Below are 19,091 nucleotides of genomic sequence, written 5' to 3' on the forward strand. Positions count from 1 at the left end.
TAGACAAAATAGATCTTAAGCCTCAATACAAGATCAGAATTGTTGTTAAGACAGACATTTTTTGCTGTGTGTAAATGTGTTGAAGATTGTGTGGGTTTATACATGCACAGACATTCGTTTGAGCGCATTACGCTAATGTCCATGATGAGTTTTTGGTTTACTTGTACATTTCAGATATTCACCAGGTTCCTACGGAGTTTAAACCTGCCAGTGGGTGCCAGTCAGTTGCTCGTCCCCAGATACCTGACCAACGCCTACGACATAGGACACGTAGCGCTCTGGATCTCTTCCATGCTGGTCAGTGTCAAAGGTCAAAGGTCCAAGGTCGATATGTTCAGCGTGCTCCACCAGTGCCATTCCTGATTCGCCAGTTAAAATATCACTGCCATGTCAGTGGCAAGGTAGATGTCTCTGCTGGGGGGAAAAAATGTGACCAGTTCAGACCAGCTCCATACTCAACACGGTTTGACCAGCTCAAGCTATGTTACAGCTGCTAGCTGGTAATTTCAAGCCAGCATTGAGCATCTCAGTTGGTAAAGAATTTTCTAAAAGTTGAGACATCACAGATTCACTGCCAATCATCAGCTGACAATTAACCAGAGTAGCGAATGATGGGACACAGTTGTCCTTCTCTGGCCAGGACTAACATGGGTTTATGCTTACCTACCAAATGCATGGTTTATGTAAACCTACCAAAAATCCACCAGAGGCACTTAGGTTACCTGGTGTCATCAATGAAAGCAGCTACTGTAGCTGCTAGCACTAGATCACTAGATTTCTTGTAGAACATTGGGGGGTGGAGGTGCTTCCATAGTTGTGGTCTTTGTCCTGAAAGGCACAATGGCCATTCTAAACTGAGGATTGAAAAAAATGTATATATTTTTTTTAATTAAAAAACCTCTGAGCCCATCATGTCCATGACAGGGAGGACCCAGTAAGCAGGCCCAGAAGCAGCTGAGTGGTCTCTTCAACAGCATTGCCACCTTTTTCCACCCCTCCAACAATGGCCGCTGGCTGGTAAGTCACTTCCCACTTCCTGTTTCCTGCTTTCAGTTTACTGCTTTGGGAATGTACATTGATTTGTGGTATATAGGAAGACGAGGCAAAAGTGTCTTCAGAGCACTTCCGTGCACCTGAAAAAGTAGAATCAGATGTATTGATTAAATCCTAGCAGTGGCAACTTGTTTTAAGGCTTCATTCATAGCCTTCTGTGTTTGTGAAGGACCTGCTGTCGTTGATATCCTGCAATGGTGAAGGAAACCATAGTTTTTGCACCCATGTGTAATGTCAAATTCATAAACATACTCTTTGCTTCCTTGAGCCCAACTGATCTGTGATTAGTGCCAACCACATTGGACAAAGCACTAAATAGCATTTTAAGAAAGGTCTTAACACGTATGAAGTGTGGTTTTGAATGTAGCCTGCAGTACTATGACCCACCGGAATGGTTAATCTAATGATATTCCTTGATGTCCATGTCAGAGGTCTGCCTTACAGTTAATCTGTAGGGGCTTGAAACACACCATAACTAATGGAAGTCTTGACAGGTAACCAAATGATAGGCACAAGGTTATGAACACCTCCTAAAAACTGCCCCCTGCCCTTCTCGCAACTGTTCCATATGCAGCCCCCTCCCTTCTAAACCTCCTGCCCCAATTCCAGACCTTTCCTGGAAGTCCAGCTGGTGGGTGGGTGTGTGCTTAGGGTCAGCTGGGTGTATGTGTAGTTTCAGAAATGCTGCAGCGACATTCATTGCCTCCCGTGGGGCAAGTTGGGCTATAAGCGGTGAGACAGTTATGCACGGCACGTTCCATTTTGGCTGTCTGTACTGCTTTGAGAACCAAAGCCAGGGACATCAGTGAATCATCTTCTATCTCTCTCCCTTTTCCCCATTGATTCTTATGGTATTAAATAGCTTGTTATCTGCCCCAAGAGGACGTGAAACTGCATACTGGAACGCAAGCTCTCTGATTTACATTTGCAATTCCTACAGGAGAAAATTCCCCTCTACATTATTGCCCACATGCCTTTATTGAATAAATTGCACATGAACAGCCAATGAATTTAACAGAACGTCAATTGAAATAAATACTATTCGTTACAGTTCAAGGTGTTCATCTCGCGTGTTCGTATCTCAGTGACGATAAATATACGATATATCCTGCAGCCCTTCTGACTGTGCGAATCCGTCCTCTCTCTTTCTCTGCCCGCCCGTCGGTCCGCCCGCCCGCCCGCCCGTCCGCTCCTCATGTCCAGATGAAGCTGATGAAGCTCCTGCAGCGTCTCCCGGCCATCGTGGTGCGGCGGCTGCACCGCGAGCGCTACCAGTGCGCGACGTGGCTGCCCGCCGTTCCGGACAGCCACAGGCTGACGGAGCAGGACGTGACCGAGCTGGTGGAGAGCATGAAGCAGCCCGTGCTGCTGGCCATGTTCAGCAAGACCGGCAGCCTGGACGCGGCGCACGCTCTGCAGAACCTGGCTCTCGTTCGGCCCGGACTCGTCATCCCACCCGTGCTGGAGAAGTGAGTCACGGGGACGGGGGACGGGGGGGTTCAACGAGGGGCCGACTTTTTAGCTAAGGGTTTTCACCGATGTGGCCGATGTTAGCTCAGGAGGTAAGAGTGGTCATCATTCAATCAGTAGGTTGCCGGTACGATTCCCCACCCTGGGTGCGTCAATGTATTTCTGCCAAGACACTGTTGTTGTCACCTTCCTGTCAGCTTCGACCAGTGTGGCCCTTCTCCTCTGACCTCTCTCATTAACAAGGCATTTTTGCCCACAGAACTGCTGCTCACTGGATGTTTTTCGCACCATTCTCTGCAAACTCTCGAGACTGTTGAAAATCTCAGGAGATCAGCAGTTTCTGAGATACTAAAACCACCCTTTCTGAAACCAATAATCATTCCACGGTCACTTAGATCACATTTGTTCCCCATTCTGACATTGGTCTGAAAAACAGCTGAACCTCTTCACCATGTGTGCATGCTTTTATGCATTTCGTTTCTGCCACATGATTGGCTGACTAAACATTTTCATTAACACGCAGGTGTACAGGTATACCTAATATAGTGCTCGCTGAGTGTACAGTCCCCTCCAAAAGTATTGGAACAGCAAGGTCAGTTCCTTTCTTTATGCGATACACTGAAGACAGTTGAGTTTGAGGTCAAAAGGTGTACATGAGATGACAGATCCGAATTCCAGCTTTTTTCCTGGTTTTTTATCTACATTTGTTAATTAAGCAACATAAAACATATCACCTTTTCAGATTTTTAGATGAGAAAAAATATTGGAACATGTGATTGACAGATGTTTCTTGTTACCCACATGTGACCTGTCAGATTGATTGGTTAAGCAATAAATAGTTTTGAATGTCTACTCTTGGTTTTAGCCTTGGGTTTTGACTGCGAAGACAGCATTTGTCTTAGAAAAGATAAACCAACATGAAGACCAGAGAGCTGTCTTTTGGAGAAATGCAAGCCATTTTGAAGCTTAGAAAATAGGGGAAATCAGAGCCATTGCATAAGCATTGGGGATGGCTTGTACAACAACCTGGAATGTTCTGAAAAAGAAAGAAACCGCTGAGGAACAGACATCGAATAGGTCGACCAAGGAAAACAACAGCAGTTGATAACAGAAACATTGTGAGAGATGTGAAGAAAACCCCCAAAACATCAGTCAGTGACATCACAAACAATCTCCTCAGGGCAGGGGTGAAGGTATCTCAATCAACTGTTCAAAGAAGACTTAGAGACCCATGATGGTAGCAGCAGGATGAATTCAGAAGTCTACAAAAACAACAAAGGACTTAATTAGGGAGAAAAGTGGAAGGTTTTAGACTGAATCAGTCAATCACTAGACCACATTTTAAGTATTATTTACTTTCATTTTCTTAAATACTCTCTGTTCCAATACTTTTGCTCACCTAGAAATTGGGTGGTGTGATACAAAAAGTGTTCTAAGTAGTTTAACACATCTTGGTATAAATACCAGGAAATAAAAGCTGAAATTCTGAACTCTTGTCTCGTGTTAATCTTTTCATCTCACCCCCAGATGTATTCAGTATATTCCAAAAACAAAGGAATTCACCTTGCTTGTCCAATACTTTTGGAGGTGGCTGTATACTCAGGTGGGGACAAGAGGATTTCGGTGCAAAACTAGGCTACGATAGTTTGGTGGGCCAGGGTAGGGTGGTGTCGGCCAAGACAGGGTAGGGCGGAGCAGGATAGGGCAAAGAGCTGGACCAATATTGGGCATAGTAGCGCCCATGGTACTTTTCTACCCTCTGTGATGCCTGAAAGGCAGCTGCCTGGAGGTTCAGCTCAACAAAACACAGATTATGTGTACATTATTGGCATTTTGGCAGACGTTCTTATCCAGAGCGAGTACAGTTGATTAGACTAAGCAGGAGACAATCCTCCCCTGGAGCAATGCAGGGTTAAGGGCCTTGCTCAAGGGCCCAATGGCTGTGCGGATTTTATTGTGGCTGCACTGGGATTGGAACCACCAACCTTGCGGGTCCCAGTATGCTGCCCTGCATACTACTTCGCAGGCAGCTTTTCTTGAATGTATTTTGACCAAATATATATACGGTACTAAGCTAGCTAGTTTGCTAAACCTGTCGCAATTAGTGTTCTAGTTCTACAAGCTGCTGCAACCCAGGCTTCACTGAGGGAGGGAAAGTACCATGGGCCATAGCAGCCCAAGGTAGAAGATAGGAGGAGGGAGAATAACTTCCTCTTCTGCTCTCTGGCTCCCCCTTCAGGACGTACCTGGCTATGGAGACTCTGACAGAGCCGCACCAGCTGACGGCTACGCTCAGCTGCATGATTGGCATGGCGCGCAGCCTGGTCCGTGGAGGTCGTCAGTTCCCAGAAGGCCCCACGCACGTACTCCCCCTGCTCATGAGGGCTCTGCCGGGCGTCGACCCCAATGACTTCAGCAAGTGCATGGTGGGTAGATGGAATGTCCTCATGTTGCAATTAGCCTTGAATTTTCCTAATCTGAAATAATAATTGATAATTGGTTTGTTTTTATACTATTTGTCTCACATTGCGGTTACATTTGAAATGTGTGAAAAGAAATGTTGCAAAAGTGAACTTCTCTGTCCCTACTGCAGATCACATTCCAGTTCATCGCTACTTTTACAACTCTGGTGCCTTTGGTCGACTGTTCATCTGCCCTTCATGAAAGAGATAACCTGACAGAGGTGTGTGTGCGTGCATGCATGTGTGAATGCGTGTCTGCCTGTCTGTGCACATATTTATGTTGGTGTGTGTGTGTGTGTGTGTGTGTGTGTTATTGCTCTCTTTTTGTGTCAATAGACCTACAGTAGCTTCTTGAGTCTGTGGTCCTCATTCAATATTAATGCCGATTCATCCTCTCAGTCATCTTCATATTTTTCTTGCCACCCCCCCCTCTCTCTCTCTCTCTCTCTCTCTCTCAGGTGGAGCGGGAGCTCTGCTCAGCTTCCGCAGAGTTTGAGGACTTTGTGGTTCAGTTCATTGACAGGTACAGTGTGGATGGGGTGGATGGGATAACTGTAGCTGTGTGTACATGTTCCAGATGGCCACATCCATAGAAGTGCATACACAGACATGGCTGCATATACAGTCTGTTTGGATGTGCGAGGTTAATAATGGTGTGTTGTGTGCAGATGCTTTGCGCTGATTGAGACCAGCACTCTGGAACACACCCGGGAGGAGCTGGAGATGGAGAAGATGACCCACCTAGAGAGCCTGGTCGAATTGGGCCTCTCCTCCACCTTTAGCACCATCCTTACGCAGTGCTCCATGGACATCTTCAAGGTCTTACACATGCACAGACGAAAATTCAGACACACACATGCACACACACACACACATCCACACCAGACCTGGGTCAGATATATAATTGTTTTTGATTCAAATACTTTTCTATGCTTTACTGAACTTGGTGTTTTGAAACCTCAAAAAGTGCAAAAGGGGTCTGGTCTTCTTAGTTGGCACCAGGCAATCGAGCGCAAAAAACTATTCGAATCCAAAACAATTACATATTTTCTACACACACATATACAAACCATCTTCAGACATATACCCAATGTGTGCATGAAGTCTCTTCAGTTCATTTTGCCTTATTCGGCAATATCACGTGAGAACTGGCCTGGGAACAGTGCTAACGATCCTTTTCCTGTTTGCCTCTTTCTCGCTCTACTGTTAGAACTGATTTGAGGACAGCATTGAGGATCTTAGCCCTGCTTGTCTCACTTTATTTTTTCCTTTGTGTTCCCTGTCCGCAGATGGCCCTGAATAAGGTCTTCAACTTTGCCACCACCAACATCTTTGAGACGCGTATAGCCGGGAGGATGGTGGCGGACATGTGCAGAGCTGCCGCTAAGGTGAGCGCCCAAGATGAGCCAAAACCACAGAGCAAGGGACAAACCTCTATAGCTGTATTATCCAATTGGAAAATCCAGAACAACTTAGAACTGTGTGGTTGGAGGGTATAACTTCTGAACCTTGTGTTTGGAGTGGTTACTGGTGTGTGTTTGTTGTTAGTACAATGACTGCCTGGGTAGGGCTGTATGATATATTTTTAAGGAGAATAACTGCTGCCATGGGGCATACAGGTTTTATATCATACTTGATGGGGTAGTAAACAACCTAGTCTAAGAGGCCATGTGAAATGCTTCTGGAAAAAAACATCACTGATATCTGAATACAGCCACTCAGCAGTAAGGCCTTGCAGCTTCCGCCTGATTGAAAAAAACAAATCACATGCTCACAACATGCTGCCGATTGGTTGATTTACCAACACCGAGGAGCTATCAGCAGAGAATACTCTAATATCGGGGATGTTTTTTTTCCGGAAGTGTTTCTCATGGCCCCTGTCGGTTGTTTACTACCGCATCAGGTATGATTGAAGAAAAAATAAAAAATATTGCCTGTACACCCCATGGTGGCTGTTATTCTTATAACACTCATAATTGATTTATTGCATAGCTGCCCCCCAAGATGGTTAAAGTCCTCCCTTACACATGGCGCCAAAAGCAACCGCTTATATTGCCTATGCCTAAAACTGGTCATGGGTGCAGTCCTTTGAACCATAATTTATGTGTTTTTGTGGTCTACATTACCCCAGTGGTACAGTTTGGAATGTGTGTATCTCAGCAGTAACTTAACCATGTCTCTCTGTTTCTCTTCCAGTGTCACCCAGCAGAAACACTGAAGCTCTTTGTGCCACACTGTTGTAGTGCAATAACACACATCACTGCCAGTAAGTGACACACATAAGTGTGTATATGTGTGTTAAAGATAAAGTTGTGTTTTTGTGTGTGCATTTCTTAATCCTGTGACACTGTTGTTTATGCTTGTATGTGTGACACTTACGTTTGCGTTTTCAACAGATGAGGACGTTTTGAGTGAAGAGGAACTGGACAAAGACCTGTTGTGGAATCTCCAGCTACTATCTGAGGTGAGGTCATAGGTCATAGGTCAGAAGGGGTTGGTGATATTTACAGACAGCATTCATGCACTGAGAAACAATGCAGTAAACGAAGACAGAAAATTATAATAAAATATACGTTTCTCTGTGTTTACCATTTCCTAAGAAACAATTGATATAGGGCTTAAATTCTTAAAACCGGTGTAATTTGTCTTCACTTTCAAACCTATGAACATTTCAGTTTAGAATTAAATCCATTTCTAATGCATGTGTATCTCAGAGGTGTTATTGCATATCAGTCCAGTGTTTACAGTTCTGAATCAGGAAATTAAGCCTTCATATTATACTGCAAGATTCTTCTGGTTTTCTAAGAAAAGCTTGACTACATTTTTTTACCTTACTCTCTTGAGACTCTCTATACCTCTCCTTGTTTTCCCAACCCCTCTCTTCTTATCTCTCCTCCTCTTTCTTTCACTCCAAACCCTTCCCAATCCCTGTCCCTCTCTTACCCTCCCTCCCTCTCTCCCCATAGCTTTTCCTCGAATTCAGTGTAAACACACACTCTGACTATGGTAAATGACACCAGTCACCCCTTCCACAGCGAGTTTGAGTTGCTTCCCTCTGGCCAACGTTTTAGAGCGCCAGTAGCCAAAAGGAACATCAATAAGCGATCCTTTGTCCAAACTTCAGTCAGTCAATTGAACAAAACCAGATGAGAAATTATTTTTGTGTGACTTCTATGTGTACTGTTATTTTTTTCATGTACATATTTTTGAGGTGAGACCAAAGGCAAATTTCCAGCCTTTGTTGGATTCTATTCTATTTTAACTCTGTCCTATCACTCTTCCTCTCTCCTTTTCCCCCCCTCCTCCTCCCCCGTTTTGTCTCTCAGGTGAGTCGTGTGGACGGGGAGAAGCTCCTACCCTACCGCACACACCTGGTAGAGATTCTGCAGCTGACTCTCCATGTGAAGTGCAAGCAGGGCTACAGTCTGGCGTGTAACCTCCTCCACCACATCCTGCGTTCTACCGCCCTCATCTATCCCACCGAGTACTGCAGCGTCCCGGGGGGGTTCCAGCGCCCCCTACAGGAGTACCTGCCCATCAAGGTACTGTCCCTTAAACTGCCTTCCTGTCACACAGCCCCTATACAGACGCGTGTCCAAGACGGCCAACGTTAGCTAACGTTAGCTAACTTTCGGCAACATATTCAAACGTTAACTAACAGTATGAAGAGAAATTAAAAACGCTGCCTACAGGATTACTCAGAGAAAAAATCTGACAATCATTTGACTGTTAGGCACTTTAATCAATGTAATATTTGTTCTTACCTTCAATAATAAATCCCAGGTAAGATGCTAATCTTCTAACTAGCATTGTTAGTCGATTTGTATTAAAAAGGCGCTGGTGGCAAACTAAATGGAATGTTAATTTAAAATGGTATCTGTTTGCTGCAAACATAGTTTGCCGTGAACTTTCGCCGTCTTGAACACACATCAGGTCTACGTACCCATGAATGTACCCCAACACAATGATTTGTTTATTGGAGTCAATGTCTAAATACGTATTTGTCTCCGTACAAAAAAATAGGCTACTTAACTTTTGGCAATTAAATCACTGGAGGAAGGTTCAATGTCACCTTTGTCGCTGAGCAATTTTAGTATTGCATGATACGACTGGAAAAAAATAATAATTTCTGTCTGTTCATCCAAAGATGGATACCGTCATACAGAAGCTCTGCATAATCGTTAGGTTTCAGCTCTTTAAAAATGTATTTACTGAGTAGTAATCTTTGAATCAGACACACCTGGCTTTGAGTTCATTTTGCATAAAACATTTATGTTTTTCCAGCAAAATTTATGTAGATAAAACTATTGAAATTTGCATGGTTCAGATAGTGCTGTGTTGCTGTTTCCTTGGTAGTGTAGTCGCGTGCATTTCCCACAGGTGTTTCGTGAAAAATACAGAATTTATTTCTTGTACTTGCGACAGTTTAACAGGTACAAAATCCTTTTGTGGATTCCTCCCTCAGTCCTATTTGAATATTTTGCATATGCCGTGAGTGTGTTATTAATGGCAATCTTAAAGAATACTGTGAACATTTTTAAAAGCTAAAAATTTCTACAGTATGTCCCTCTCATGTATGCTAGTGAAGTCTGGCCCACTAATCGGTCTACGGCCATTTTGTTATCTTGGTTTAATCTCAGCGTGGGGCACGTCCGGTGATGGTGTAACACGGTGAGCGGTGGGAGTGTCCATAACGTTACATAACGCACAGCCTCTCCTTCTCCTATCCGACATTTGGGCCTGCCCCAACCGTACAAACAGATTACCCAGTACTCTGGCTGATCCAATTAAATCTCCCTGCTTGCTCCTTGTTGGGTGGTGGGGCAGAATGACCTGAGATTTAAGTAAGGCCTCTTTGGCTGCCTGCTGACGTTTCTTCCTAAGCTTCTCTCTGTGGCCCAGTAATCGGGCTTTGGGGACATATTGTCTCGCATTGCCGTTGACCTTGGCTAAAGAGGGTCTTCTGTAACAAGCCCACCTTTTACCGGAAAAGAAAAGCACGCACACACGTTCCATGACTTAGTCTAACTAGCACAGGGAAGTCCACACGCACACACAGTTCACTAATGCACAGAAACACACGTAGTTCGCCAGTGCAAAGAAACACACACAATTTACAGTGTACAATGGACAGACACACATAAATCACCACTGCAGTGAAACATGCACGCGCACACATTCACCAGCAAAGACAAACAAGCACACTCATGCGCACACACACGCACAAGGGGGGACTTCACCTACAACATTCATCAAACCAGCGATATCAGTCACTCAATTCATTCATTGTTATATTTCCTAATAGTAACTAAGTTTACATTTCAGAAATATAAGCCCAGGAGTCGTCATTGCTCAGGTGGGCTGACTCCACAGTGGCATACTGTAAGTCTATGGCATCACATGAGTAGAACCCCAGCAATGCTTTCAATGGACTTTTCCCATTGCAGCAATAATGACACAGGACATGAGATGCCCACGTGTGTCAGTTCCTATGTATGTAGTTCTGGCCTAGTCCTGGCTGTGTGTGTGTGTGTGTGTGTGCATGAGTGTGTTCTGACCCAGTCCTTACTTTTCTGAGCCGATCTTCTCTGCGTTCTGACCTGGTCCTCTGCGTTCTGACCTGGTCCTCTATGTTCTGATCCGGTCCTCTGTGTTCTGACCCGGTCCTCTTTCTTTTCTGACCCGGTCTTCTCTCTGTTCTGAACCGGTCCTCTCTCTTCTGACCTGGTCCTCTGTGTTCTGACCCAGTCCTCTCTGTGTTCTGAGCCGATCTCCTCTGTTCTGTCCCAGTCCTCTCTGTGTTCTGAGACGATCTCCTCTGTGATCTAACCCGGTCCTCTCTGTGTTCTGACCTGGTCCTCCGTGTTCTGACCCGGTCCTCTCTCTGTTCTCTCCCGGTCCTCTCTGTGTTCTGAGCCGATCTCCTCTGTGTTCTGACCCGGTCCTCTCTGTGTTCTGCAGGACTGGGGTCGGCATGGGGACCTGCGGAACCTGCAGGTCCAGTGGCACGTTCCCAGCGCAGAGGAGACGGAAGTCATCTTCGACCTGCTTGACCTGCTGCTGCAGCCCGAACTTCAGCGCCTGCAGAGACACACCCAGGGAGAGGAGGACATGAGCAGGTAAGGGGTCAGGGACAGCAGGACATGAGCAGGTCAGGGATCAGGGACAGCAGGACATGAGCAGGTCAGGGATCAGGGACCGCAGGATGTGAGCAGTTCAGGGGTCAGGGACCGCAGGCCATGAGCAGGTCAGGGATCGGGGGAAATGAGCAGGTCAGGGGTCGGGGGCAGAGGAACATGAACAGGTCAGGAATCAGGGACAGAGGGACGTGAGCAGGTCAGGGGTTAGGGCCCACAGGACGTGTGCGGGTCAGGGGTCAGGGACTGCAGGACATGAGCAGGTCAGGGGTCAGGGACAGAAGGATGTGACCAGGTCAGGGGTCAGGGACAGAGAGACATGAGCAGGTCAGGAATCAGGGACAGAGGGACATGACCAGGTCAGGGGTCAGGGCCCACAGGACGTGAGCAGGTCAGGGGTCAGGGACAGAGGGACATGAGCAGGTCAGGGAGAAGAAGATATAGGCAGTTCGGAGATATGGGACAGGGACAGGGAGTGCCTAAAAGCGTGCAGACATGATCAATCCGTTCAGCTGTTTTTCAGACCAAATGTCAATGGAGGAAATGTGATCTAAGTGACTTTGACCTTGGAATGATTGTTGGTGCCAGACAGGGTGGTTTAAGTATCTCAGAAACTGATGATCTTCTGGGATTTTCAACAGTCTAGAGTTTGCAGAGAATGATGTGAAAAACAAAAAAACATCCAGTGAGCAGCAGTTCTGTGGGCGAAAATGCATTGTTAATGAGACCACACATTTCAACAGTGGTATGCAGAAGAGCATGAACTGAACACACAACGCATCAAACCTTTAAGTAGATAGGCTACAGCAGCAGAAGTAAAAAAAAAAAAAATAAGTGTCTTAATAAAAATGAAAATCACTGAGTGTATATTATATGCATATAATAGTCAGGTGCTCTGTTGTCAGGGATGATGTCCTCCAGAGCCTGGCCATTGTGCAGCACTGCCTGCTTGGAGCTGGGAGCATGCTACCCCCCCTGGATGGACAGGTGGTGTCTGGCCTGTGAGTCCCACAGTACATCGACCCTCATTTGTTCTTACGCACCGCACTGCCATTATCCACCCTACTCTCTCCTGTCTGCACACTGTCCATTCACCCTCCTGTTTCTATCACCTGTGGGTACATGCCTGTCTGTGTCCTGACTTGTCTGTACACATGCCTCTGTCCACTCACCTGTCTGTATGCATATCTGGCTGCACATTGACTGTACACACACCTGGCTATATCTTTCACCTGTCTGTATACACCTGCTGGGATTAACACCTGTCCATACACGCCTGCAGTATCCCTATTTTCTGTATATTATGTCTGTACACATCTGTCTCCACTCACCTGTCAGTACACTCACATTTGCCGATCCTGCACTCCTTTCTGGAGCTTTCTGCAACCTCGCATCTTTTTCTCTCGCATGTCCATGTTCTTCAGGTCCTACATGTCCGGTTGTTCCACAGCGTTTTATGTGTGTCCCTGTGTATGTGCGTGCCAGAGGTGTAATCTGGTCTGTCTTTTGCAGGGTCCGCAGTCTGGTGACTCTGGAGGAAACCAAACTGCATGTGGGCATGGAATATGGTGAGTGTCATGACACTGACTCCCATCTCTTTGCACTGACGCTATAGGCGCAAACAGCACACCCTGTGGCTCTTCAGGACCAGGAGTGAGGACCACTGCTCCAGTCAAATTCTGCTTCATTGGCCCGAGAGATTCAGACAAAGAGCAGCTGTGTTCTCTTATCTCACTTGCTGCTGTGCTGCAGCTGACTTTCCCTGTGTTATTGATGTGCTATCCTGTCTCACCTACAGACAGGAGCCGTGAGAACTACAGAGAGACCATCTGCATGGTCATGAGACAGCTACTTCGTGAGTTTGCCCTCACACACTTACTCACAACCTACTCAAATCTCTCACACTTCTCATTCCTGCTATACACTCTCAGACAAATTGTGATTCCATAGAAGTACCCCGTCTAGTTAGAGCTATTTGTCCGGCAATTTTTCTTTCCTCTCATTCATTTCATTCACACGTCACTTCTACTGTACAATGGAGGGTTCCATAAAGAACTAAAATGGTTTCTGTATGGAGACGAACCAAAAAACCTTTTTTACATACACCACACACCTCTAGTACTTTGTTTTCACACACTACTCAAGTCTTTGCTGCACCCTTCCCATATGTTACTCGCTTTCTACTCACACCATTCTCACTTTCTGTTAAACTTAAAAACAGGTCGACCACATCTCTCCAATATTAGAACACTAATCTAATCTACAGTGCCCAAAACGGGTGTTTTCCCTATCTTCACCCTACTCGAACAACCGTAATCTAATCAGTTATACCCCCCATACCCTCTCTGTCTCCTTAGATTATATTCTGGAACATTCTGAGGATGACACAAAGTCCCTCTTCTCCATCATTAAGGTATGTAGCTACAGGACTGCAGGTTAGGATATGAAATTGTGGGTAATTTATAAAAGTCTTAACAAATATCTAAACTTGGCAACAAACGACTATCATTTGCTTGTAGAACAAATAGATTTACTTTTAAATAAAAAAAAGTTTCAAAAGCAGCTGTAATGTAGACAATATCTTTGTGTGTGTCCGTGCATGTAAATACAGTATGTACGTGCATTTGTGTATGTGGGTTCTCCCTCTCTCTCTCTCTCTTTATATATATATATATATATATATATATATATACATTTTGTGTCTTCCCTCAGATCATCAATGACCTGCTACACTTCAAAGGTTCTCACAAGACCGAGTTTGACTCACGCTGGAAGAGTTTCACCTTGGTCAAAAAGTCCATGGAGAACCGGGTCAGTACCCTGTGGGCTCTGCAGAACCAGTATTTTTCAGTTCATGAAGTATAAACTTGCCCAGGGTTTTCATATTGTTTCATATTGGTGTGGGAGTGTCGGGGTACAGATTATATTTTTTTTGTTTTGTATGTTACACTGTATGTATTGTATTGTTTTATGTATATTGATACTGTGTTGGCAGCTACCTTGGCCAAGTCTGTTTTAAAAAAGAGATTCTAGATATCAATGAGACTTCCTGGTTAATAATAATAACCAGGGAGTTTATTATTATAGGTTAATAATAATAATAAAGGTGCAGTTGGTTTTGTTGGTACTTGAAAAGTTGTCCTAATGACCTGATACATGTGTCAGTGGTCCAAGCCATACTGAATGAATTGTTCTGCCACAGAGAACCAGTATTGTAGTAGAGTGTTATGTACAAGCCATCGAAGCCATCAAATTCAGAGCTCTCAAACATTTAAACCGATTCTTCACTTGTTGATATATGGACATTTACTTACTATATTGATGTGCACTGTTGCTGGGTGTTTAAACCTCCATTTTACTGGTGTTCAGTATTTTGGGCTTGGTTTTTGAACCCTCACTGTAATGGTTGCCACTGTTGGGCAGGGTGTGTTAACTGTCATTGTAGTGGTGTTCAGTGTTGCTTGGTAGGGTTTATAAACCTCCATGGTGTTCCCTGTTTGTCCACCATTAGCTCCACGGAAGAAAGCAGCACATTCGAGCCCTGCTCATCGACAGGGTCATGCTACAACACGAGGTGAGGCTCGATGCGTCTGTCCACACCTGGTCTGTCTGCCCGTCTGCCCGTCCCTGGGCTCTTTCCTCAACTCTGGGAAAATAAAAACCATGTATAAAAAAAATATGTAATTCCAATAGTCCATTGTGATGCATAATGTTTTATTTCAACTGTTTGTTTGCCGGCATACAGAGTGAAAACAAAAAATAATAATAATAATAATCAGTCACTGTCCAAATACTTATGCACTGCGCTGTATATATGTCTGTCTGTCAGTCTCTGGTTTCCACATCTGTTGGGACTCCATATGTCTGTCTGTTTGTCTCTTGCTTCCATATCTGTTTGTGTGCCCTTATCTCGATCTCTCTTAACCTCCAAAGAGGGTGTGGGTTTCTCTGTGCAAAACCATGTAAATGTGGAGGTCTATCTGCACCCAAAGGCGCTGTGGCCAACAGTGAGCTACCCTGCTGAAAAAATCTGAGAAGCTAGATTTTGAAGCAGCTGGTAGCCGGTTGACCAGTTTTGCCTTGCTGACCAGCTCATACCCAGCTAGACCAGCTTTATTACCAGTTTGGCCATGCTGGTTGACCAGCTCATACCCAGCTAGACCAGCTTATGACCAGCTTGACCAGCTCAATTTTCAAGCTGGTCAAGTAGGCATAGCTGGATTTTCCAGCAGGGTTTAGCTCAGTAAAGAAGCACTTATTAGCACTTTAAGCCTCCCTGTATGATAATGTGCTAATACTGCTGTAATGTGTCTGTGTGTGTGTGTGTGTGTGTGTGCGTGTGCGTGTGTTTTTTTTTTGTTTTTTTTTCTAGCTGCGAAAGCTAACAGTGGAGGGCTCTGAATACAAGACAGTTCACCAGGACCTTCTTGTAGACCTGCTGCAGCTTTCCACTAGCACATATAGCCAGGTAAGCCTTGTGTGTGTGTGTGTGTGTGTGTGTGTGCGGTGTGTATTTGTGTGCGTATGCTGTTGGAGATGCTCAGTAAGGCTCAGAGTGTCTTCTCTGTTGTTTCAGGTGTGCAGTAATGCCCAGAGTGTGTTCTGTGAGTGTTGTTGCAGGTGTGCAGTAAGGCTCAGAGTGTGTTTTCTGTTGTTTCGGGTGTGCAGTAAGGCTCAGAGTGTGTTCTCTGTTGTTTCAGGTATGCAGTAAGGCTCAGAGTCTCTTCTCTGTGTGTTGTTGCAGGTGTGCAGTAAGGCTCAGAGTATGTTCTCTGTTGGTTCAGGTGTGCTGTAAGGCTCAGAGTCTGTTCTATGTGTGTTGTTGCAGGTGTGCAGTAAGGCTCAGAGTGTGTTCTCTATTGTTGCAGGTGCACAGTAAAGCTCAGAGTGTGTTCTCTGTTGTTTCAGGTGTGCAGTAAGGTTAAGAGTGTGTTCACTGTTGTTTCGGGTGTGCAATAAGACTCAGAGTGCTTTCTTTGTTGTTGCAGGTGCGTAGTAAGGCTCAGAGTGTGTTCTTCTCAGCTTTGGGAAGCTACAATTTCTGCTGCAGGGACCTGCTCCCACGCGTGCTGAAATTCTTGGAACCGGACCGCACCGACGTCACACAGCAACAGTTCAAAGTACGGCAGCTTTTCTCTCCCTCCATCCCTTACTTCCTCTTTCTGTCACTCGCCCACTCTCCTTCCTCGTCTCTCTCTACACTAGTGTGTGTTTTTCTCACTGAACCCATAATGGCTTTTGCTCAGAACACACTTGCAATTTTCATCTGATGAAAGCTCTCTCTCAGATGCATTCATCTTCAGTTCAGTAATGGTTTACACAGTAGGCATGATTGAATTTAACAGTATTGCCAAAGCATAGCAATAAAGCATTCAGTACACCAATAAGTATAAATGAAGAATGTCGATAATGGAATGAAATTAATACCAACACAATGATGAAGTGATGGAACATAAATAATAACAATAAACTTTTAAATCGGTGTGGTTGTCCCTCAGTTTGAGTTTTTAACATTCACCCAGTGTACCAGAGTTTATGTCTCTGTAATTATGGAATACAGGGAAGATGGATTCCATCCATTTTCTAAACCTTGCACCAGCGTGCCCTCCCGGAAGATGGATTGAAGAAGTTAATTTTATTCTTAATTCCCAGTATTTGTTCTAGTTCTGCCCTGTCTCCACTGCTTTCCGATTACAGCAGGAACGCTGTCCTGTGGGCAATGCCTGCGACAGCTGGTCTCTATGAACAGACTGTCCTCTCTTAGTCTGTACATTAGGTTTTCCTTGGCTTGTTTTCAGTGGTAACTACCATTTACTTTGTGTACCTTAATTTCACTTTTCACTTCATTTTTATAATTTTCTCATTTGGTGGTTGGTTTTTGGTGTTTTCAAAAAAAGCTGTATAAAATGTAAGAAAATATACCATTTTTTATTTTATCTCAGATTTCTTGGTGGATGATTCTGGTGGCACTTACAGGTGCCAAACTTTCACTTACTGCAGCTAGGAGACAGTCATTTAGGAGACAGTAGGAAGGCAACACACAAGGTGTAAATCAATTGATTTTGCCATAAATGTGTGTGACCTTGCTGTAAACCTGTACGCCAGCTTGTTAATGCAAGTATTTAATCAGCCAATCATATGGCAGCAACAAAATGCATAAATGCATGCAGACCTGGTCAAGAGGTTCAGCTGTTTTTCAGACCAAATGTCAGAATAGGGAAGAAATTAGATCTAAGTGACTTTGACCATGGAAGGATTGGTGGTGGCAGGGTGGTTTGACTATCTCAGAAACTGCTGATCTCATGGGATTTTCATGCACGACAATCTCTAGAGTTTGGAGAGAATGGTGCGAAAAACAACAAACATTCAGTGAGCAGCAGTTCTGCAGGCAGAAAGGTGTTGTTAATGAGAGGCGTCAGAGGAGAAGGGCCAGACTGGTTGAAGCTGACAGGAAGATGACAGTAACGCAAATAACCACACATTACAACACATCTTTGAACACGTCAAACCTCTAAATGGATAGGCTACAGCAGTAGACTTAATATGTCTAAAACATAAGTCTGATAAATACTTAATAAAGTACTCACTGAGTGTAAAAGCGGTCATAAAATCTTAACATAATATGAGGACTAAATACATCACAAGAGCCCTCTTATCCTATCTTTCTCTATCTCTTTCTTGGCAGGGTGCATTGTACTGTCTCCTAGGTAACCAAGGCGGGCTGTGCATGGCCTGTCTCCACGACTGGGACTGTGTGGTTCAGACGTGGCCGGTCATGGTCCGTGCCGGTCTCAGTCCGGTCATGTGTCTAGAGAAGCCCTCTATCGTGCGCCTCTTCGACGACCTCACCGATAAGGTCCACCGGCAGTATGAGACCATCGGCCTTGACTTTACTGTAAGTGGCTATGCCTGGCTAACGCTACGGAAATAAACTACGAGTTGTGCATAATGCAGGGAGTTAGTGTATTGAGCAAGCTTGTTTGGTCGACACTGACATCCAGAGGGACTTATAAGGATAATATGGCACAGTACATCAAATATGTACTGTAATATCAGATACAGATACAGAACAACTGGTATTATAGTGAACACTAATTAAGATGAGAATCACTACACTACACGGTAACCCGGTTTTTGTTTTATTGTTTGATTATTTACCCTTTTGGGCCACCCTTCCTTGCAGATTCCAGAGAGTGCGGTATCTCTGGCCAATATGATCATGGAGTCCTGTAGACCCGCCCCCACCGTGGCCCTGCTCTCTCCAGAGGACCTGGACTTGGGTTTACAGCGCCAGCAGGCAAAAAATCAGGACTCACAACAGTGAGTATTTATGTTTAATGTTTGTAGCTACGGCTAAATTTTCGGATGGAGAGACACACACACACACACACACACACACACACACGCACACACACACTCTGACTGCTTCACCACCTTGCTGTATGGGTCTGTTTTGCCATGCCATGTGTAGCAGTGCTGATCGCTTTCTCTGCCCTACAGGACGTACGAGAGGCTTATCGGCGAGCTCCTGGACTGCCTTAATGATGGAGACCTGTAAGTTCAAGAGTTCAAGCATACTTTCCTCTGTGTGTGTGTGTGTGTGTGTGTGTGTGTGTGTGTGTGAGAGAGAGAGAGAGAGAGTTGTTGAGTTACTTTTTATGTGTTGTTACTCTATCTGCACTCCAGGCCCTGGAAGTTTGAACACATGGCCATCGGGTTCCTGTCCCTGCTGCTGCGGGACGATCACCCCCTCCCTGTCCCTGCTGTGAGCTTCTTCATCCAGTGCCTCAACCACGACTCCCTCACTGTGCGCCAGGTCAGCCTGACAACTGTACTGCCAGTTATACACACGCGCATGCGCAAACCACACACTACGCATACACGCACACACACACACACACACACACACACACACACACTATGTACACACACACACACACACACACTATGTGTACACACACACACACAC

The 19,091-nt window shown here is 45.0% G+C and overlaps 1 protein-coding gene across 2 annotated transcripts in view; it reads left to right on the forward strand.

The window, feature by feature from the left end:
• Positions 1–19,091, forward strand: part of psme4b (proteasome activator subunit 4b) — a 55,107-nt gene that overhangs the window by 15,031 nt on the left and 20,985 nt on the right. For both annotated transcript variants that reach the window (XM_061232544.1, XM_061232545.1), the window contains exons 8-31: positions 175–297; positions 925–1,017; positions 2,257–2,522; positions 4,763–4,949; positions 5,117–5,206; positions 5,444–5,508; positions 5,654–5,804; positions 6,275–6,373; positions 7,182–7,251; positions 7,382–7,449; positions 8,312–8,527; positions 10,947–11,104; positions 12,028–12,123; positions 12,635–12,690; positions 12,921–12,977; positions 13,480–13,535; positions 13,835–13,933; positions 14,634–14,696; positions 15,495–15,590; positions 16,111–16,242; positions 17,808–18,017; positions 18,306–18,442; positions 18,623–18,676; positions 18,809–18,938. In XM_061232544.1, the coding sequence (XP_061088528.1) occupies positions 175–297; positions 925–1,017; positions 2,257–2,522; positions 4,763–4,949; positions 5,117–5,206; positions 5,444–5,508; positions 5,654–5,804; positions 6,275–6,373; positions 7,182–7,251; positions 7,382–7,449; positions 8,312–8,527; positions 10,947–11,104; positions 12,028–12,123; positions 12,635–12,690; positions 12,921–12,977; positions 13,480–13,535; positions 13,835–13,933; positions 14,634–14,696; positions 15,495–15,590; positions 16,111–16,242; positions 17,808–18,017; positions 18,306–18,442; positions 18,623–18,676; positions 18,809–18,938 (2,772 nt within the window). The remainder of the gene's footprint in view (positions 1–174; positions 298–924; positions 1,018–2,256; positions 2,523–4,762; positions 4,950–5,116; positions 5,207–5,443; positions 5,509–5,653; positions 5,805–6,274; positions 6,374–7,181; positions 7,252–7,381; positions 7,450–8,311; positions 8,528–10,946; positions 11,105–12,027; positions 12,124–12,634; positions 12,691–12,920; positions 12,978–13,479; positions 13,536–13,834; positions 13,934–14,633; positions 14,697–15,494; positions 15,591–16,110; positions 16,243–17,807; positions 18,018–18,305; positions 18,443–18,622; positions 18,677–18,808; positions 18,939–19,091) is intronic.

The sequence above is a fragment of the Conger conger genome, chromosome 2 (assembly GCF_963514075.1).
Source record: "Conger conger chromosome 2, fConCon1.1, whole genome shotgun sequence".
NCBI lineage: Eukaryota > Metazoa > Chordata > Actinopteri > Anguilliformes > Congridae > Conger > Conger conger.